The sequence below is a fragment of the Giraffa tippelskirchi genome, chromosome 7 (assembly GCF_054371585.1).
Source record: "Giraffa tippelskirchi isolate mGirTip1 chromosome 7, T2T-mGirTip1v1.2.pri, whole genome shotgun sequence".
Lineage (NCBI taxonomy): Eukaryota > Metazoa > Chordata > Mammalia > Artiodactyla > Giraffidae > Giraffa > Giraffa tippelskirchi.
In genome coordinates, this window is record NC_137281.1 from 68152868 (window position 1) to 68174408 (window position 21541).

The 21541-nt window shown below is 46.8% G+C and overlaps 2 protein-coding genes across 35 annotated transcripts in view; one reads left to right on the forward strand and one right to left on the reverse strand.

The window, feature by feature from the left end:
• Window positions 1-21541, forward strand: part of MCC (MCC regulator of Wnt signaling pathway) — a 488688-nt gene that overhangs the window by 440439 nt on the left and 26708 nt on the right. For all 3 annotated transcript variants that reach the window (XM_081505689.1, XM_081505690.1, XM_081505691.1), the window contains 3 exons: window positions 763-903; window positions 3685-3788; window positions 8828-9011. In XM_081505689.1, the coding sequence (XP_081361815.1) occupies window positions 763-903; window positions 3685-3788; window positions 8828-9011 (429 nt within the window). The remainder of the gene's footprint in view (window positions 1-762; window positions 904-3684; window positions 3789-8827; window positions 9012-21541) is intronic.
• LOC145512113 (uncharacterized) lies at window positions 587-19567 on the reverse strand. Of its 32 annotated transcripts, none has more exons than XR_014058294.1 (4): window positions 18625-19567; window positions 17421-17637; window positions 16591-16731; window positions 587-970 (listed from the first exon to the last, which is right to left on the reverse strand). XR_014058294.1 is itself a non-coding variant. In XM_081505699.1 (4 exons), the coding sequence occupies exons 1-4, from the start codon at window positions 18603-18605 to the stop codon at window positions 14220-14222; spliced, it is 348 nt and encodes a 115-aa protein (XP_081361825.1). In that variant the 5' UTR covers window positions 18606-19567; the 3' UTR covers window positions 14134-14219. The 32 variants fall into 32 exon arrangements, 5 of the variants coding, with proteins under 5 accessions (XP_081361825.1, XP_081361824.1, XP_081361823.1 ...); XR_014058292.1 differs by having other exon boundaries at window positions 16591-16750; XR_014058305.1 differs by having other exon boundaries at window positions 18612-19567.

Here is a 21541-nt window from a genome sequence, read left to right on the forward strand (position 1 = left end):
GCTTTCTGACTTTGCCATAAACTCTTTTGCCTTGAATTTACAGTTCTAATTTTTATAAAACTTATCCTTATCCACTAATTATCCTGCCAGTAGTTAGCAGTTAGGGGACTGTCCAAGCTGGAAAGAGGTTTGGATACACTCCACAGTTGCCACTCAGGTGCCGCTTAAGTGCAGTTTCTTTTTCATTCATTTATTCATCCCTTGCTCCTGCCCCGTAGTGAGCATTCTGAGTCAAGGATCTGGGGTCAAACGGCCTAGTTCAGATCCCAAGGATTAACATTTCTGTGCCTCTTCTGAGAAATGGAGATAATAATACTTAATTCAAAGGGCTCTTGGGAGAGTTACTGAGCAAGGGCTTAACAAATAGTAGCTCTTATTATAAGGGTTGCTTTTCATTTGTCCCTGTGGAGGGTAGAGGGTGGTTCATTGGAGCATCTGAGTCTTAACTCTCTTGAAGGTTAGGGCTCCTTACCATGGTGTATCTCCCAAGCCTAGCACTTTACCTGGCAAATGGCTTGTCCATGACTGGTTGGGAAATAACCAGGGGGCAATTTTTATTTCTAATTCACACAGAATTTAATGATTCTTCAGCTTTGAGTTGCTTCCTTTATTACTTCTCATCAGTTGCATTTGCTAAAACATCTGATGAGCTCATATCCTAACGTGCATTTTGGCCAGAATCTACAGTGGATGACTAAAATGTTGGCAAATGCATTGTAATCCTAGTGTAAAATTGTGAACGTGATTTTCCTTCCTTTGTAGCCGTATTGAACACCTCAAATCCCAAAACGACCTTCTGACCATCACCCTGGAAGAATGCAAGAGCAACGCTGAGAGGATGAGCATGCTGGTGGGGAAGTACGAATCCAATGCCACAGCGTTGAGGCTGGCCCTGCAATACAGGTAGGAAGTTGGGCAGGCAGGCGGGCGAGGGGCCACTTGCGTTGAGAAGTGCATCCACAGCAAGCTTCTGCATGAAAGTAGAACACAGGGTTTTAGAAAATGTAACTAGAGAACTGGACCAGCAAATGCTAGTGTGATAGATATTAAAAATCAGTTAGCACCCTGGTAGCAATTAAGAAAATAAGGATAATGAGTGTGGTATTAATAAAACAGATATGTGTCTGTTAGCAGTGTTCAACTGAAATATTATTTCATTCAAGTAATATCGCTCAAAGGCTTCCCTTTGGCAGTGGTAAAAAATCCGACTGCCAATGCAGGAGATGGGGGTTCTATCCCTGGGTTGGAAAGATCCCTTGGAGGAGGAAATGGCAACCCACTCCAGTATTCTTCCTGGGAAATCCTATGCACAGAGAAGCCTGGTGGGCTACAGAATCAGACTTACTGACTTAGTGACTAAACAACATCACTCAAAACATCAATTTTTGTGTTACATGTTCACTTCTTGTTCTTTCAGTCTTTTTTTCCCAGACTTTATTTATATTCATATTATATTCTGCATTGTGGTAAATCTAATGCATTCTCTTCCTTCAGTTTGTTAAGCTGTTATATTATTGCTTTAAAGTCTCCATTTATTTTGACTGACTGTATCCCTTCCATCAAGTATATTGTAGTATTACTCATTTCTCTAAAAGATATTTAGACTCTTGCAGACTCTTGATATTGAAAATAACTCTATGGTGAATAATTTAATACAAAAACTGTCATTCTTGTATTTTCCTTGAGATAAAATCCCTGGAGCAGGAATTAAAGATCAAAGGATATGAATATTTTCATGTCTCTTCAGGCATGCTACCAGTTTTTTTCCCATAAAAAAAAACCAGTTTAAATGAATGTGATTCATTCATTGATGAGCAAGTGAGTATGAATGTACCACTTTTTTTTTCAGCTTCATCAGCTTTGGAATTTATCTATTTTTAAATTACTACTTGTTTAATAGCTACAAAACTCAGCTTTATTATTGTTTTAATAGACTTATTATATTAGTGTTGCCACTTAGGCATCTTTACCAAGTCCCAGAGTAGGGACTGCATCTTACTCTTAGCATCTTCTCAAAGAATTCAGTATTGTTTTAAGAAACATTGCTTCTTAAAAAAAAAAAAAAAAACAACAATATCAAACCAAAATATAGGAGACCAAAGCTAGAGAGCAATCTTGTTAGTTTATAGAAACACCAAAGCAAACAGATAATCATCTGTGACTACTCTTGAAACAGGCTCTTCTGCACCCTCAGTCTCCCTTTCAAGTGTACAGAAGAAGCAACGTCCCAGCATCTCTAACTTGAAAGACCAACGGCCCTTGAGAAAGGGAGCTGCCAGCACCCAGAGGCAGTCATTGGATTCTCTTTCCTGTCTCTTAGTAAAGGAACTTGAAAGTAAAGACAATAAAAAAAAGAGTCTATTGACTAAGTGTTGAGTAAAGCCACATTTCCCCTGCTCGGCTTGGAGAAGTTCATCCATTCTTTGCTTGGGGGTGATTTTCACTACTGCAAGCATTTGGCCAGGATGAATCAAGCATTATACACACACTCCATCCAGTGCAGACATGGGTCCCTGTGGGGCCATGGGCAGCAGTGGCTTTCCAGAGGTCGCTGTTTGATCCTCTGTCTGGTGTACCCGAAGAGAGAGCTCCACACTCCAGCTCTTGTCAGAGATTTTGTGAGTGTTTCATGACACAGCTTTACAAAGCCTCTGGCAGAACTTTCTGTGATGATGGAGCTGTTCTCTGTGTTATCCAGTACAGCATTTTCTAGTCACACATGGCCATTAAACTTATGAAATATGACTACTGCCGCAGAGAAACTGAATGTTTCATTTTATTTACCTTAAGTTCTTTCTCATTTAAATATCCACATGTGGCTAGTGGCCACACTATTGAATAGGCAGGTCTCGGTTAAAATAGTCCCCTTTCTGGGCTGCTATATGAATTACCTATTATTGTACAACAGTTTATTATGTCAAAGCTTCTAGGGTCAGGAATCTGGGAGTGATTTGTCTAGGTGGTTCTGGCACTGGGTCTCTTGAGTTTTTGGTCAAGCTCTCAGCCAGAGCTGCGTCAGCTTCACTGGGGCTGGCAGATCTGCTTTGAAAGGCTTCGGGCAGAATCCTCAGTCCTTTGCTGGTGATTGGCTGGCGCCTTAGTTCCTAACCACACGGGCTGCTCCATAGGGCTGTTCAAGGGTCTGCAAGACATGGCAGCTGGCCTCCTCTGAAAAGGATGATCCAAGAGGAAAAGTGAAGGGAGGAAAGAGAGAAAGACCAAGATGGAAATCATCACATTTTTTAATAACCACCCTTGGATGTGATAACCCATCACTTTTGCCTTATTCTCTTAGTCACACAAACCAACCCTGGAACAATGTGGAAGGGGATTACATGAGGTGTGGCGATCAAGGTGAGTGGGGAGCACCCAGAGGCTGGTCGCTGTGAGCATATCACCTTCCCCTTTGAGCTGATCATCAAAGGAGCAGCAGACTTGCCTCTCTCATCTTCATTGCTTCCCTTGTATTTTTCTAGATCATAGTCGAAAGTTTTGTTTTGTTTTTTAAAGCAGGGCAGGGACGGAGCCACACAGCAGAGCAAGCCCCTGACTCTGCCCATGAGTACCTGTGGGCGTGTTCTTGCTGACCTGGACGGGAAGGCTGAGAGGCAGGGCTCAGCACTGCACCCGCGGGGACTCGCCATTTTCTGCCCGAGCTGACGATGCCGTGTGCTTCTGTTTCAGCGAGCAGTGCATCGAAGCCTATGAACTCCTCCTGGCTCTGGCCGAGAGCGAGCAGAGCCTCATCCTGGGGCAGTTCCGGGCGGCCGGTGTGGGGTCATCCCCTGGTAAGTGTGGCCGGGTCCCTCCAGCCCCTGCTCAGCGCCCCTACCACCACCTCTTGTGGTCTCCTGCCCCCCGTCTCGGCTGTTGGCATTGGCACGCCTCCCAACAACATGAAATTCACTTGTCAAGTGTGTTTTTCATTTTTTCCTCATGACCAAGTGAGTAAATTGTTTATGTTGAATGCAGCAGGAACTGAAGTGGAAACAGCATTACAGACAAATTAAAACAAACAGGCCCTCTCGGGAAACATACTCTCCCAGGCCGACTCTAGGACCAGATGGGGTAGGAGGCCCAGGTTTGCCATGAAAGGGACCAGCTCCCCCACAGCCTCCCTGCGATGCTGGTTCTTGAGGGTCCTTTTGCTGCCCACAAGGCCTTTGCCTGATCTGGCGGTGCGTTTTCTCCAGGTTTGTTCCTTTGGATTCAAAGGAACATGGGTTCCCCGTACCTGCTCTCCAGGTGACATAGTAATGCAGAGGAATGTTTCACAGCTTATCTTCAGCCTCACCAACTGCCAACCCCAGGGGCCTGCTGCCCACCTCCCCCCCGCCCCTCCCCCACTCCAGGGGTCGTGCATCCCCCAGGGGTTGGCATAATCTGTCCCTCCAGACCCACACCGCCCCCACTGCTGTCCTCCAGTGCTGGGTAACTAGAAGGGGTATGAACTGAAAGAGACACAAGTAGGGCATCCTAGTTACATCATTTGCCAAAACTTCACCGTTGACTGTGACTGTGGGCCTTGAGACAACGTGGGGGCGATGACAGTAGAAAGTGTTTGGAAGGAAACAGAGATTCAGCGACAGAGGCCCCCAGTGCTGGGGCCTCCTGGCTCCCTCAGCCTACACTTGACCACAGCAACTTCTCCCAAGAAACCATGGCCAGTGAACAAAAAACTGACCAGACGACTCCAGAGTCAAAGCTGGGCAGTATGTGCAGGCTGGCGAGCAGTCCACCCATCATGATGGCTTTTCTTCCTAGGCTGTGAGCCCATGTTAAGGCTGGTCCTTCCAGGATACACCTTGCAAAGAAGGTCCCGTCAGGGTACCTCCTGAGTCCATCTTCCATCTTCCTTGCCAGCTCCTCCCTCCCTGCCCAGGCTTTAGCTTTTCTTTTTTTTTTAATAAGACCTGATGGAATCCCAGTTGACCTATTTCAAATCTTTAAAGATAATGCTGTGAAAGTGTTGCACTCAATATGTCAGCAAATTTGGAAAACTCAGCAGTGGCCTCAGGACTGGAAAAGGTCAGTTTTCATCCCAATCCCTAAGAAAGGCAATGCCAAAGAATGCTTAAACTACCGCACAATTGCACTCATCTCACATGCTAGCAAAGTAATGCTCAAAATTCTCCAAGCCAGGCTTCATCAATATGTGAACCATGAACTTCTAGATGTTTAAGCTGGATTTAGAAAAGGCAGAGGAACCAGAGATCAAATTGCCCACATCCACTGGATCATCAAAGAAGCAAGAGAGTTCCAGAAAAACATCTATTTCTGCTTCATTGACTATGCCGAAGCCTTTGACTGTGTGGATCACAATAAACTGTGGAAAATTCTGAAAGAGATAGGAATACCAGACCACCTGACCTGCCTCTTGAGATACCTGTATGCAGGTCAGGAAACAACAGTTAGAACTGGACATGGAACAACAGACTGGTTCCAAATAGGAAAAGGAGTATGTCAAGGCTGTATATTGTCACCCTGCTTATTTAACTTATATGCAGAGTACCTCATGAGAATCGCTGGGCTGGATGAAGCACAAGCTGGAATCAAGATTGCCAGGAGAAAGATCAGTAACCTCAGATACGCAGATGACACCACCCTTATGGCAGAAAGTGAAGAAGAGCTAAAGAGCCTCTTTTTTTTTTTTTTTAATAAATTTATTTATTTTAGTTGGAGGCTAATTACTTTACAATATTGTAGTAGTTTTTGCCATACGTTGACATGAATCAGCCATGGGTTTACATGTGTTCCCCTTCCTGGACCCCCCTCCCACCTCCCTCCCCATCCCATCCCTCTGGGTCATCCCATTGCCCCAGCCCTGAGCATTTGTCTCATACATTGAACATGGAATGGTGTTCTGTTTCACATATGATAATATACATGTTTCAAAGCTATTCTCCCAGAACGTCCCACACTCACCTTCTCCCTCAGAGTCCATAAGACTGTTCTATGCATCTGTGTCTCTTATTCTGTCTCGCATATAGGGTTATCGTTACCATCTTTCAAATTCCATATATATGCATTAGTATACTGTATTGGTGTTTTTCTTTCTGGCTTACTTCACTCTGTATAATGGGCTCCAGTTTCATCCATCTCAATATAAAGAGCCTCTTGATGAAAGTGAAAGAGAGTGAAAAAGTTGGCTTAAAGCTCAACATTCAGAAAACTAAGATCATGGCATCCAGTCCCATCACATTAAAAAGCAGAGACATTACTTTGTCACCAAAGGTCGTCTCGTCAAAGCTATGGTTTTTCCAGTGGTCATGTATGGATGTGAGAGCTGGACTATAAAGAAAGCTGAGTGCCGAAGAATTGATGCTTTTGAACTGTGGTGTTGGAGAAGACTCTTGAGAGCCCCTTGGACTGCAAGGAGATCCAACCAGTCCATCCTAAAGGAGATCAGTCCTGAGTGTTCACTGGAAGGACTGATGCTGAAGCTGAAACTCAAACCTTTGGCCACCTGATGGGAAGTGCTGACTCATTGGAAAAGACCCTGATGCCGGGAAAGATTGAGGGCCAGAGGAGAAGGGGACGACAGAGGATGAAATGGTTGGATGGCATCATCAACTCAATGCACATGGGTTTGGGTGGTCTCCGGGAGTAGGTGATGGACAGGGAGGCCTGGCGTGCTGCTGTTCATGGGATCGCAAAGAGTCGGGCATGACTGAGCGACTGAACTGAATTTCAAAGGTCTTTTTTTTTTTTTTAATAATTCTATGTATTTATTTATTGGCTGTGCTGGGTCTTCATTGCTGCACTTGGGCTTTCTCTAGTTGTGGAGAGCAGGGGCTACTCTTGGTTGCAGTGGGTCGGCTTCTCACTGTGCTGGTCTCTCTTGTTGCAGAGCACAAGCTCTAGGAGTGCAGGCCTCAGCAGTTGAGGCTCCCGGGGTCCAGAGCACAGGCTCAGTAGTCGTGGCGCACAGGTTTATTACTACGTGGTGTGTGGGATCTTCCCAGACTGGGGGTTGAACCTGTGTCTTTTCCATTGGCAAGTGGATTCTTGACCCTTCTGAGCCACCAAGAAAGCCCCGAGCTCTAGCTTTTGCACTGAACAAACGCTTGCCTGTTTTTCCCCCTTCCTTCCTTTCCTCAGTTTTGACATGGACAGGAATCTGAAAGAAAGGAGGTATCCTGGGTATTAATTTCCTACTTCGTATCCAAGTCACCCAGCAAGGAAGTAGGCCTCCATTTGTATGTGTGACCATCCTCCACCTCTCTCTCTGGGTTTTCTGGGTATTGTTTTTTTTTTTTTAATAGTATTACCCTCCCAGCCCAGCAGTAGAAACTCTGCCAGCATTTCCATTAGGAAGCTCATTTTTCAGGGTCTTTTAACCAAACCATAAAACTTTATTCCTCCTATTAAGCAGAATCCTAAAAGGATCTTGGCTTGCTGTCAAGTTTTTTTTTTAATAAAAGTATTAAGGAAAATAATCAATTAAAGGCAAAAAATCAATCATCTTATTTCTACTTTTTACCAGAGGACTGTCTTAGACCGTCCCATCCTGGAAAGGCACCTCACATGAAGCTTATCCCTATTCAGCACAGTGACTTGGGTAGGAGCTGAAAGGATTTAAATCTGCATTTTAAATATTTAAAATCAATAATAAAATGCCTTGTATTCACATAATCCTGATTGGCTCATGGATCTATTTATAAAATGGAGCAGTCAGTTAATATGCTTCTTCAGAATTCAGAGAGCAGTCCGTTGTCAGACGTCTGTAAAGTATCTTATTTAGCAGCTTTTTAAACTTACTTTTTAGCAGCTCCCTATTAAACCTGACTCTTCCATTCTGCCAACAGTGGCAGTGATGTGTCATCCTGCCCTAACGTGCTGTGGAGTCGCACAGCAAGAACGAGTTGTAACATTCACCCACAGTGTCAGTTATAGAGATTTCTCCTTTGTTTCTTCTTGACTGCACAACCATTCATCCTGGATGATTTAGATGGTGGTTTTCAAACTGTGCCTGGGAATCTGGAGGATTTTCTTTGGGCCTCAGTGTTGGGCTTGGAGGGTGGGAAAGCTGAGTGTATCCCCCTGCCCACTTTAGCCAGTTTCATATTTACCATTTTTGTATCTTAGACTTTGGTGTAAGATTTCATTTATAAATACTTGGAAGATTGAGGGTCTGGGCTGTAGAGGTAACAAACCAATGACTTATTTGGCCTGCAGACGTTTTGAAAACACAGCTAGAACATGGCCGTCTTGGGCAGGGCATTCCCAGTCCAGCTGCGTGCTGGTGGCCACCACCCTGAGTCTTGCTCCAGATGTTTGCTGGCTGTGAGAGGCATGGAGCTTGCCCCTGGACATGACCGAGCTCAGGGAGAAAGGTCAGGGAGAGCATCCATGCAGGACATCAGAGCCAATCCCAAGGTTTCGTTTTAACCATTAGTTTTGTGTCTTGTGCCTGCATGTAGTTCTAAGCAAGGCTGCAGACGTGTGGAAACATGGCGAGGTTCGGCCTCATTTTCCCTTGGCCTCGCTCCCAAGGAAGTGCTGACCAGCGTGAGGGAGACGGGCCACACAGGAGACTTGGGGTTGTGTGCTAGGAGCCACCAGGAGCCTCGGGAGTTAGGAAATCAGAGCAGGTTGCAGCTAGACACAGAGCTCGGCACTCACACGGGCCAGCCCTTCGTTTGTTGGGGAAGAGAAAGGCCTTCCTCACCACAGCTTCTCGGTGAAGGGCCGGACCCAGGACGGATGCTCCATCACAGGCTCCGCCCGTCTCTTCTCCACCACCACCTCCGCCCCAAGTGACTGCCCCCGTCACCCAGCCTCGACTATCTAGACCAGTGCTGATTAACCCCTTGGCTTCTTGCAGGAGACCAGTCAGGGGATGAAAACATTACTCAGATGCTCAAGCGAGCCCACGACTGCCGGAAGACAGCTGAGAATGCTGCCAAGGCCCTGCTCATGAAGCTGGACGGCAGCTGTGGGGGCGCCTTCGCGGTGGCCGGCTGCGGCGGGCAGCCCTGGGAGAGCCTGTCCTCCAACAGCCACACCAGGTAGTCCGCGCTCCTGCCGCGCTGGGCGGGCGTCCACGGGGGTCCCCTCGCCAAACTCGAACGCTGTGAAGCTTAGGGGTGGCAGCCTGCGCCCTCCCAAGAGGCAGGATCAGAACGGGAGAGCTGGAAAGCACCTTCTCCTGTTGCTGCCCAGAGGGAAGGGGCGGAACCCAACTGCTCCTTTCTGTCCTGTGCCCTTTCCCCCTCTTTGTTCTGCCCTCCGTTTCTTTTTCAAGAAGCATTTGGGGGTGGTGAAGGCCCATCTGCTGCAAATGGTCCTGAAGCACCCGAGACCCAGACAGCCTCCTACTCCCAGGCTGCGTTCTCCCCTTCCTCTTGTGCCCGTGTCCTTCATACGCCCTTCGCAGACAGCAGGGTCCCTTCTCCCACCTCTTTGCCCTGTAGAGTGAGGTCATATTCATAGCATGCGCTTAGCAGATGCTTAATCATGAACTGGGGTTCAAGTTCAGTATCTGTGAATCTAGAAAACTTAAGTGTGTGCTTGAACAAGATGGGGAGGGAAACAGTGAACACCTTGCTCAGCATAATTTGCTGAAGCTGTTGGATCCCACTGGGCATGGGTGGAGAGTCATAATGAAATGTTTTCTAACAACCTTCTCATGTCTTGTCACCAAAATCCCTAAAAACACGAATGCCTTCCTTTTTTCTTTCCTTTTTTTTTTTTAAATTAAAATTGATCTACAATGTTGTGTTAGTTTCTGGTATACAGCTAGTGACTCATATATATGTGTATATATATTTCTTCATATTCTTTTCCATTTTAGTTTAATACATAATATTGAATATAGTTCTCTGTGCTATACAGTAGGACCTTGTCGTTTATTTATTTTATATATAGTGGTTTGTATCTGCTAATCCCAAACTCCTAATTTATCTCTGCCACCCCCTTTCCCCTTTGGTAGGCATAAGTTTGCTTTCTATGTCTGTGAGTCTGTTTCATAAATAAGTTCACCTGTATCATATTTTAGATTCTGCATATAAGTGATACCATATATTTGTCTTTCTCTGTCTTACTTCACTTAGTGTGATAATCTCTAGGTCCATCCATGTTGCTGCAAATAGAATGCCTTCCCTTTATATTCTAGTTCTGTCTAGAAAGTACTTTGTTAGAGATTCTCATGTAATAACCAAATCACAAAAGATAGGAAGAGTAATGACCCCATTTTTACAGGTGAGAAAGCCTTGGCTCAGAGATGTGTGAGTGACCTGCCTACATAAAGTCACATAACTGACAGCTAAGAGGGATGTTAGGACTCGAGCCCAGACTGCGGCACCAAGTGTATTATTCTTTTCACTAGGCCAGGTTGGAGCTTATGATTTAAAAAATGCTGTTTGCTTACAGGTCAAGCAACCAAAACCACGTAAGGGTGTATTCAATCTCAAGGGCAAAAGGAGAAATACTGATGTTTTGTTCGGTACCTGAAAAGAACATGATGATCCCAGCTGTCTTACCTGCTGGTAGGACCCAGCCATCTGCCCAAGTGCAGACTCACCTGTTCTGAACCTGGTACCTCAGGAAAGGCGACATTCCCAGTAACACACTTGGCCAGGTGCCCACAGACACGAGGGACTTACTTCCTTTTGACTCCAGCAACAGTTATCTTATTCAAGGAAGCAACACACAGATGATCATTTATTTATTTTCTTAAAACCAGATTATTTTGTTTAAACTCATAAAGCAGATGCTCTTCTTAATGACTTTTCCAGATGTGTATAATCTGTAATTTCCACATTCATTTAGAATAGAAATGCAGTTCTCACGTTGTCAGTAAATTCTATCCTATTGAATTAGTGAGCACAAGAGTTGGGAATTGTGTGCTGTTTCAGTAGCTTATAAGGGTTTCTTACAGGTTTTTAGCTCATACCTCCCCACCTGCAAAATAATTATCTTGCTTTAATCTAAGTCAGATTCAAATTTAGAGCCAGACAGGAGTGGGAACATTTTCTCTCCAGCCCTTCAGTGGAGACTGTAATGGTGAATATTGCTTAGAAATATTTTAATGTATAAATGAGCCTTGATTTTGAGACAGTCTTCTTAGAGAAGCTTAATTTTAGGTAATGTATTTCTGTAGATTGAGATATACTCAGAACATAGTTTCTGTTTGCAAGGATGACCTCGTTAAAGATTGGCCCTATGAACTAAATTAAGTCTTAAACAGATCTTCCCATCAAAGTACGGAGGGCTTACAGAGGTCAGATTCCACTCGATTCTCCTTAAAAATTCCCTTTCACGTTCCCACCCAAATCAGAGCTGCTCAGAGGGTACAGAGGAACCACAGTCCAGGCATCCATGTGGCGACAGAGATTCTTGGGACCTGACACAACCAGGCTGCTTATTATGTTCAGTGTGGTCAGAAAGAAAAGTCCCCCCAAAAAGAAAAAAGTCCCAAACCACCAGACGCTTTCATAATTATAAGTGATTTTGTTTGTAAATCTTGCCGTTCCACTCAGCCTTCCCAGCTTGTCAAGATTATGGACGAAAGACAGACCAGAGGCTTTCTAAGGTGGAGCTTTATGCGGCTCCACCAGTCTCCTCCCCTCCCGCTGTAGCCAGCTGGCAGGGAGACTTCTAATCAGCGTGTCAGCCAATTGCTCCCCCAGGTCTCAGAAAAGGAATGCTGAGTGCCAGGCTCCAGACTGGTAGTACAGGGCAGCTCCCAATAACTGAAAGGTCATGGTTTTGGAACTAAGCAGTGGAGGGGTGGTTCCCAGGGAGGAGAATGAGCATGGTAACCAGCCCAACAGCTGACTCTGTAGTTAGGAGCCCAGAGATGCTGCTCTCGCGGTTTTGAAACACTTTTTTTTTTTGCAAAACTACAGCTGCGGCCTCATCAGAAAATATAATTGTCTTAACAGACAGAGTAACTAGGTAATGTGGGTTGCCTGGATAGCTTTATCAGTGTATCACAGCAGTGAGGCAAGTGGACCAAACTGATGAGAAGTGAGAATGGGAATTCTTAGTCAGACCCACTCTTTTTGTCAAGCATTACAATTTCAGCTCAGTGGTTAGAAGCACGATCATTGATCTAAATCTACAATAGGACAAGGGGCCAAGTCAGCATCAGCAACAGCAAGCCTGCCCTTTTGGAGGCTGGGGTCCCTTCTCTCCTGCCAGCAGGTGCCAATCCTGTGAGGCTGTGATTGCAGCCTTGCATTTAGCTCGGGAAACACCCAGGGAACTGGGGTTCCACCTAACTGACCACTCACACTGGGGCCTGCTCCCTCAATTGAAATGGAGAGTGGTGGAGCAGCAGAGGTGCCCAGCCCTCACCTTCCAGGATCTAAGATGAAGTTTCCCTGGAACAGAAAGAAAGGCTGAGCACAGTGGAATTGTGTCCACTGAAAGGGTGAATGGACTTGAAGTAGCCGTTCAGTTAGGATAAGCCTGTGCACCCCCCTGCAAATCAGCAAGCTTCCAGGAATGAGAGTCAGACTAGATCTGACTGTCAGAATAGGCACGTCTACTTCCCCCTGAAAAAACGAGGTGCTTTCCCCACCCAACTACCAGGAGAGTCTATCTGAAGTCCTTGGGACTTAGGCTTGGGAGTGCTCGTCAGTTCTCAAGTCCAGCTCAGACACAGTCCACACGATAGCGTGGCGGGCAGCCCTCTTGCAAAAACGCCCTGTCACTTATCATTTAGCTTCTATGGGAACTAGATAGAGAGCTGAAATGCTTTCAGTTTTCTTTTTTTAAGACTTCATTTCAGTTCAGTTCAGTTGCTCAGTCGTGTCCGACCCTTTGCAACCCCATGAATTGCAGCACGCCAGGCCTCTCTGTCCATCACCAACTCCTGGAGTCTACCCAAACCCATGTCCATCAAGTCAGTGATGCCATCCAGCCATCTCATCCTCTGTCGTCCCCTTCTCCTCCTGCCCCCAATCCTACCCAGCATTAGGGTCTTTTCCAATGAGTCAACTCTTCACATCAGGTGGCCAAAGTATTGGAGTCTCAGCTTCAACATCACTCCTTCCAGTGAACACCCAGGACTGATCTCCTTTAGGATGGATTGATTGGATCTCCTTGCAGTCCAAGGGACTCTCAAGAGTCTTCTCCAACACCACAGTTCAAAAGCATCAGCATTTTAAGACTTGCTGATTCCCAAAAAATGATATGCTCATTGTATTAAAAGTAAGCTTAACAATTGAAATCCAAGAATTACATAAAATTCCCCATGTGAGGACCCTCACTGAAAACAATATGGTGCACAGTTTGGAGAGTGTCTTCACAGATTCAGCTGCCCATTTTTTTAATCACCTACTAGCCCCTCGGTTGCCAGTGACAGGCATACTCAAATCTGGGGGTGGATATCGGGTCTCCCACACAGGAGCCGTGGACCCAGGCTGAGGGCAGAGGGCTTTGGTGAGCAGGAGAACCAGACCACACCTGGCCCCTCTGACCCCCACACCTCCCTGCTGGAGACCGCTCCCCAGACAGAAAACCCGCACGCCACCTCCATCAGTACACTGGGCTGACTGGTTTCACTGGTGTCAAGTAAGAAAATCCTGGGAAGGAACATCAAGTACCTCCCCAGTTATCTGTGGTCACGGCAGTTTCCGCAGGAGCCTGGGGGCAGAGAGAAGGGGAGGGTCCCAGGAGAAGGGGCAGGGTTGTGTTGTCAACAGACCAACACATCGCATCTTTACAAATGTAACTCCATCTCATTTTAACCCGAAAAGGATCCTGCTGATCGGACTCTCCTGAATCTTGCCTTTTCCCTCCCCTCTCCCCTTTGTGTTCTTATATGTTTAGACATCTCTCTGTGTGTCATTCTTCGCAGTAGTAGCTTCCCTGGTAGCTCAGCTGGTAAGGAATCTGCCTGCAATGCAGGAGACCCCAGTTCAATTCCTGGGTTGGAAAGATCTGCTGGAGAAGGGATGGGCTACCCACTCCAGTATTCTTAAGCTTCCCTGGTGGCTCAGATGGTAAACAGTCCACCTGCAATGCATGAGACCTGGGTTTGATCCCTGGGTTGGGAAGATCCCCTGGAGAAGGTATAGGCTACCCACTCTAGTGTTCCTGCCTGGAGAACTCCATGGACAGAGGAGCCTGGCAGGCTGCAAATGGGGTTGCAAAGAGACAGACACGACTGAATGACTTTCAGTTGTTGGATGTTCTTACTATTATAATACTGCTGCAGTCTCCACCCTTGTCCTTGTATCCATGCCCTTGATGCAGTTTCTGTGGGATCAAATCTGAGAAGTAGAAGGTGCTGGCTCAAAAATGACTATTATTTCAAATGTCAACTAGTGCCCCCCTACCCCTGTACATGATCCAGCAACTGTGTGAGCACCTCTGCCTCCATACCTTTGCTGAAACTGGATAATATACATTTTTTAAATTTGGTCAATCTCTAAGCAAAAAAAAAAAAAATACCCTTAATGTTTTACTTTGTACCAGTTAATTATTAGTGCTGTTGAAAATCATTTACAGTCATCCCTCAGTATCCTCGAGGGACTGGTTGTGAGACCTCTGTGGATACCAAAGTTCAAGGGTGCTCAAGTCCTTTGTGTAAAACATTGTAGAATTTGCATTACATCCTCTCATATATTTTAAATCATGTCTAAGTTACTTATATAATACCAAATATAATGTAAAAGCTATGTAAATAATTGTAAATAAAATGTAAATGCTATGTAAATAGTTGCCAGCACATGGCAAATTGAAGTTTTGCTCTTTGGAACTTCCTGGATTTTTTTTTTTTTCTCAAAAATTTTCCACCTGACGTTGGCTAAATCTGCAGATGCACAATTCATAGATAGGGAGTGCTGACTGTAAAGTGTTTAATTTTTTAATGTCAGAAATTGTTAGCAGCAGTATAAGTATCAGATTTATATGGTGTTTATCTCAGTATGTTATCAGCAACCAAATCAGGGGCAGGTTAATATTTGTTTTAGAGATGCTTGGTTTCCAATACCATCGTAATGGAACCTTATAAATAGCTGCAGAAATATCATCTGTCTCCTAACTGTGTCTCTCATTCTGCCTTCCACTGTCAGCTAAGTTTCTGAAAGCAGAAAGTATTTGAGGACTGTAGTTATCTGGTGACAGATTTTACCTACCTGTATAATCTCAGAGGATCCATTCCAGGACTCACCATGGATTCCCCAAACCCCATCATAAATGAAATACTATATATATGTATATATGTGTGTGTATATATGTGTACATATACACATATATATATATTTTTTGAATTCTCGTCTGTGCTGAGTCTCTGCTGCTTTGCCCGGGCTTGCTCTAGTTGCAGCGATCGGGAGCTCCTTTTCATTGCCGCCCGTGGGCCGCTCACTGCAGTGGCTTCTCTTATTGCAGAGCACAGGCTCTTTGTGTGTGGGCGTCAGTAGTTGCATCCCATGAGCTCTGGAGCATAGGCTCTGTACTTGGGGCATGCAGAATTAGTTGCTTCATGGCATGTGAGATTTTCCCGGACCAGGGATCAAACCTGTGACTCCTACATTGGCAGGCGGATTCTTATCCACTGTGCCAGGAAAGTCCCATAGAACTATATTTATTTTTAAAAGATCCAGGTATAAGTGATGCACACAGTTTAAACTTGGTGTTTGAAGGTCAGCCGTATTTTTTTTTGGATGTTTCCTCCCTGAACCACTTCTCCTAGAGAATTCTTATAATCATTTGAGAGCATCCAGACCTAGGAGGTTTGGACTGTGTTGAGTATTTTTACTCCTTTGTGACAAAGAATTGTCAGAAACACAACACTGAGAGGTTCAGGCAGTTGACAGGCTCAAGTTTCTGCTCGGAAAGTGGTGCCAAATGTCACCTGGCCTGACCCCCGCCACCCTCAGCAACTAGAAGGCCCCCTGGTGGCACTTGGTGTGAGATTGTAACTGGGAGCCTTGTACGACATTGAGAAAAACTTTAGGAAAAATCCATCTCTGGTTTTCAAGGCAAAAGAAATGTTCTTTTTTGGCAAGACAAGGTGAGGAAGCTGAAAAAAAGATGGGATTTTTTCCCTATAAAGCAAGAGGGGAAGTTGTCTTGAGGGCAAGGATGAGACACAGTGGAGAGGGACAGAAGAGAGGGCACCTGAACTCAACTGTTGCATCCAATCCCACCACGATCAGGCAGGCCGCGGGTGGGGGCCCCGGGCCGGCCAGCAAGCACTCCCTTCGCTGGAGGCCCCCATGTGTGCAGTGAGCGGACGCCCCGCAGGCCACTAATGGACTCTGAACCGAGCCAGCCAGGGGAGCTCAAGCAGAGCATCAGGGAAAGGAGAAACCCACGCGACCTGGCCTGGCTCCTTGAGAAAAAAGAGCAAAACACAAACACGTGCAGCCCTACCATCCCAGGCCGGGCCGGGGTTTCCTCATCTGCCCCTCTCCCCACCATCCGTCTCACCCTGGAGAGGAGGAGGAGCCCAGCGCCCTTGGAAAGTGATTTACCCCCCCTTGACAACTGCGCTCATCCTGCATTCATCCCGCATTCCCAGCCGGAGGGTTAATGGCTGAGTTACCCCCTGCCCGGCAGCGGCGGCTCTCTGGAGATCGCGCCTTTGTCTAGAGCAGGCTGAGAAAGGGCCGTGGCCTCCCCTCCACTCACCGCTGTCATAGCCATCTTCCCGGTAGGACAGTGAGAGCACAAAGCAGAACTGTCATTAGCCTCGCCTGGTCCGTTGCCCGCTGGGGTGTCCTGGAAGGCAGAGGGAAGCCGCCGGGAGGGGCTGCCAGGCTGGGTGCTTATCTGGAAATTAAACGTTTCCCTGGAAAAGCATTACAACCCTGAGCTTTCCACAGGGGCAGAGACTGTGGAGGGGAGACCTTTTGCCCTTCATTTCTGTTTCTTTCTCTCTTAAAACTCTACCACAGTAGAGAGGGTGAGACAAAAGCCTTCCCTGCCAGACTTGGGATCAGGCCCAGGTCCTAGAGGGTTCCAGGACACCCCAAAGCCGGGCCGCCTCTACCCCACCGGGTCAGTGTCTCTCAGGCAGTTCTTGGGGGGTATTCAAGTCCTGTCAGCACTGGCTGTTGTGCTGCTCCCTCAGACAGGCTGGTTTTCTGCAGGACCTGCCATCCCAAGAGGGAGGTCCTGGGTCTGGTGTTGGGTGTGGAGAGGACACTGGCCCAGCTTTCCTCCCCCAAAGCACGCACGGTGTGTGCACTGCCAACTTCAGGACACATTGTCTCCTGTCCATAAGTGGAAACTGTTAGTGTCCCCACTTTATCACAGCTGGAAAGCTTGGGTAATTTACTCGGGGCCATAAAGCTAGGCATTGGTAGAGGAAGATCATTTACTCGGGTCTACCTGATGTCAGAGACCTGCTCGTACTACTGGTACCCACCAGATCAACCCAGGAACATACTGGCCATTCCCGAGAGAACTTGGGACGGGGTCCCATTACCTTACAAGCTACTTTGCAAATGCCCACTTACCATGTGGAGTCGACCAGTTGTTCTCAAACCTGCCTGTGCCTCAGAATCAGCTGGATGGTACATAAAACGGATGGATGCCCGCCACCCCAGCATTCCCGACTCTGTAAGTCTGGGTCTTGGGGTCTGGGAACATGCATTCCTAACAAGTTCCCAGGTGATACTGCCATCCCCAGCCTCACCACGACTCTTCGACCACCACTGGGGAGCACCAGTCCTGCTAAACAGAAAATATGCCAACATGTTAACCTTTCAGGGCCTGCAGAATATTTGCAGAACTAACTCTAGGTTCTACTGTCCTTTGAGTTTTGAAATAGTTTTTTAAATTTTTACTGAGGTATATTTGATTTATAATGTTGTGTTAATTACTGCTATACATCAGAGTGACTCAGTTATACATATATATATACATTCTTTTCCATTATTGTTTATCACAGGATATTGAATAAAGTTCCCTGTGCTATATAGTAGCACCTCGTTGTTTATCCATCCTATATATACCAGTTTTATGTATCTATATATATTATGTATAATATATATATATAAATTATATCTATATATCAGTTTATCCATTCTATATATAGCAAACTCTCCATGCTTCCCTCTCCCACCCTCCTCCTTGGCAATCATCAGTCCATTCTCTATGTCCCTGTTTCTGTCTCATCAGTTCAAGTCAGTCACTCAGTTGTGTCTGATTCTTTGCGACCCAATGGAAACCTGTTTCATAGATAGGTTCATTGGTGTCCTATTTTAGATGCCACATATAAGTGATATGGTATTTGTCTTTCTGATTTGCTTCACTTAATATGATAATCTCTAGTTGCATCCATGTTGCTGCAGATGGCATTATTTTGTTCTTTTTTATAGCTAATATTCTATTTTATACACCCCCCCATATCTTCTTTATCCATTCATCTGTCGCTCCCATCTCTTGGCCATTGTAAACAGTACTGCTGTGAACATAGGGCTGCATGGATCATTGTGAATTATAGTTTTGTCCAGATACATGCCCAAAAACAGGATTGCTGAATCATATGGTAATTCTACTTTTAGGTTTCTGAGGAATCCCCATACTGTTTTCCACTGTGGCTGCACCAACTTACATTCCCACCAGTTAGGTAGGAAAGTTCCCTTTTCTCCACACACTCACCAGCATTTACTATTTATAAACTTTTTGATGATGGCCATGCTGACCTGTGTAAGGTACCTTCAATTTGTAGGAAATATCTTTCTTAAGTGACAGGAATCAAAGGGTACTTCAAGTATGTTCTATTTGGTTGCACTGGTTCTTCACTGCTGTGTGGGCATTCTCGAGTTGTGGAGAGAGGGAGCTGCCCTCTAGTTGCAGTGCACGGGCTTCTCCTTGTGGTGGCTTCTCGTGTCACGGAGCACAGGCTCTAGGTTCATGGGCTTCAGTGGTTGCAGCGCGTGGGCCCAGGAGTTGCAGCCCGTGGGCTTAGTTGCTCTGCGGCGTGTGCAATCCTCCCAGACCAGGAGTTGAACCTGTGTCCCCAGCATTGGCAGGAAGACTCCCATCTACTGTACCACCAGGGAAGCCCAAGTGTATTCTATTTCTAAAAAAGCATTTCAAAGAAAACACGAAAAAAGGCCACCCAGGTATTAGTTTATCTCTGTGTTTTCTTTCTGTATGTTTAAAATTTTCCAGAGTGACTTTTCATGAAAAGAAGCTGTAAAGTGATCCTCTGGTGGTGAGTCTCAGCTTCATGGGAGAGGATTTTCCTACCTGAGGCTTTCTTCCCACTCACTGGAAAAAAAGTGTTGCTATTTCCCAGCACCGTGCTGTCTAAACATGCCACGGCCGGGAGGGCATTTTCTGACTCACGGGGACTGCGCTGTGAACACTGCCACCACTTCAGTTCTCTCTAATTTTGCTCACGTGTGGAACCTTAGGCCTTAGGTATCTGTCCCTCCACACTGTGTTGACCATCCGAGCAGGCGAGCTCTGAGTCCTCTTGGGTGGCTTTGTGTGAGGCATGCCTGTCAGCGAGCTTTACTGAAGGAGGCCGAGATGCGGAGGGAGGGACCCTCTTTCTCCTCAGGACGAGTCACTGTTGTTGGACCGCGGCCATCCACAGACGCCGCGCCGGCTCCCCGGCGCCCTCTGCTGGCGGTGCTGGTTGCTCCTTCCTGCTTCCCTTGCGCTGCTTTGTTTATGACGTCGCACCTGAAGTGTTCCAGCTGGAGGGTGTTGCTGCTTGTCCCATCTCATCCTTTTTAAAATACAGCTTGAGAACACATAGCACTGATCGATGAATAATTTTTAACCTTTTTCGTGTCTTCTCAGCTGCCACCTTCTCTCCGGAGCTTGTTACAATAGCCCCCAAAAGGGTTCCCTGTCTCTGACCTTGCCTCCCTGCATCCCTCCTCAGCACAGCAGACAGGGGGAGCCTGTTAAAATGTGAGGTGAATCCTGTGACTCCTCTAGTACAGACCCTCCGGAGGCTTCTAATCTAATTCTGGAGACAAAACACAACCCCAGGAGACCTGGCATTGTGCCCCACACTCTGACCAGCGCTCCCCACTCACCCCCAGCTGACACGTGTTAGTAACCATCACCACCTCTAAAGAGGGGTTGTGTGTTGGTCAGACTGATCTCGCTCCATCCTGATGGAGTTGGGGTGGCAGGGCGCCCAGGGAGTCTGTGCTGATCGGGAGCTTCTATGCTGGCTGGAGTTGTCTGATGTGAAGACCACCAAAGCCCCAGGGAGTCCTCTTCCTCGTGTGTGTGGACAACCAGCCCTGCCACCCTTCCCTCCCTGGAAGCCTCGACTTCTTGATAACGTGTCACAGACAAGAATTCTTGTCACATCGAGGTTGTGAGGAGATTTCATCTGCTGGCTGGGGTCCTGTTACCCCTGTTGCTGTGAGTTGAGGGCAGGCCTGGGCTCAGGGCAGTGAAACAGCCTGTGGATACCAGTCCCTGCTCCTGGCTCAGCACCTCACAATGGAAATCTTGGGGAGACAGGGCTGTGGAATGAGGAGACTTCAGCCTAGGCCCAGCTGCACCAGATTCCAGCCACAAAATCTCTCAGAACCTCCACTTCCAGGTCTGTTACGGCAGAGATGATGATGCCAGACTGGCCTGTTTGATGGGAGCTAAATAGGCCCCCTTGGAGAAGGCAATGGCACCCCACTCCAGTACTCTTGCCTGGAAAATCCCATGGACAGAGGAGCCTGGTGGGCTACAGTCCATGGGGTCGCGAAGAGTCGGACATGACTGAGCGACTTCACTTTCACGCATTGGAGAAGGCAATGGCACCCCACTCCAGTGTTCTTGCCTGGAGAATCCCAGGGACGGGGGAGCCTTGTGGGCTGCCATCTAAGGGGTCGCACAGAGTCGGACACGACTGACGCGACTTAGCAGCAGCAGCAAATAGGCTCCTTGCTTGTTTATCTGCCATCTTTCCAAAGCCAGTTCCATGAGGGCTATGTCAAGTGCAGGGGCATCCAGAGAAACTGCTGTAGGTCTTGAGAGCCAAGCTTCAGTTTTCCTGCGGTGCTCACCCTCCCGTGGGACTCGATCCCACAGAAACATTCATGGCCTGTCACGTTCCCGGGGTTCGGCCCTCGGTGCTCCTTAGAACTGCCAGCCCCTGCTTTGCATTCACACAGCGTGGGTGGCAACAGGCCCCTCGGACCAGCCTGTGTCCCTGTGAGGGATTTATATTCATCCATGATGGGGGAGGAACGGCCGTGGAGGCCTGGGGGCACCCTGCTTTCTAAGTTATGGCAATCCTACACACAGAAGGTGCCCCTCCCTGCCCTTCTTTCTGGCTCCCACCCCCTGGGGCGGCTGTCAGCGGTCTGGGGTGTGTGTGCACGGTACGTGTGTGTGCACACTCACACAATCTGTAGGTCATACTGTAGATACTTTGCTCTTCACCTTGCTTTGTTCCTTTAACGTATCCCTTTTGTTAAGTCTTGTCCATAAGCACAACTATTTTGTTTCGTTTTTTAATTTAAACTTTTATTTTTTATTGGAGTATAGCTGATTAATAATATTATGATAGTTTCAGATGAACAGCGAAGGGACTCAGTCATACATATACATGTATCTATTCTCTCCCAAACTCCCCTCCCATCCAGGCTACCACATAACATTG

Coding starts and splice junctions, on each gene's coding strand:
- LOC145512113 (XM_081505695.1), bottom strand. CDS start 18,605: ATGGCCATCATCAAAAAGTTTATAAATAGTAAATGCTG. Junction 17,638..18,567: donor TTTATAAATAGTAAATGCTG/GTGAGTGTGTGG, acceptor TTTTCTGTTTAG/CAGGACTGGTGCTCCCCAGT. Junction 16,732..17,420: donor CAACTGGTCGACTCCACATG/GTAAGTGGGCAT, acceptor TTTAATTTCCAG/ATAAGCACCCAGCCTGGCAG.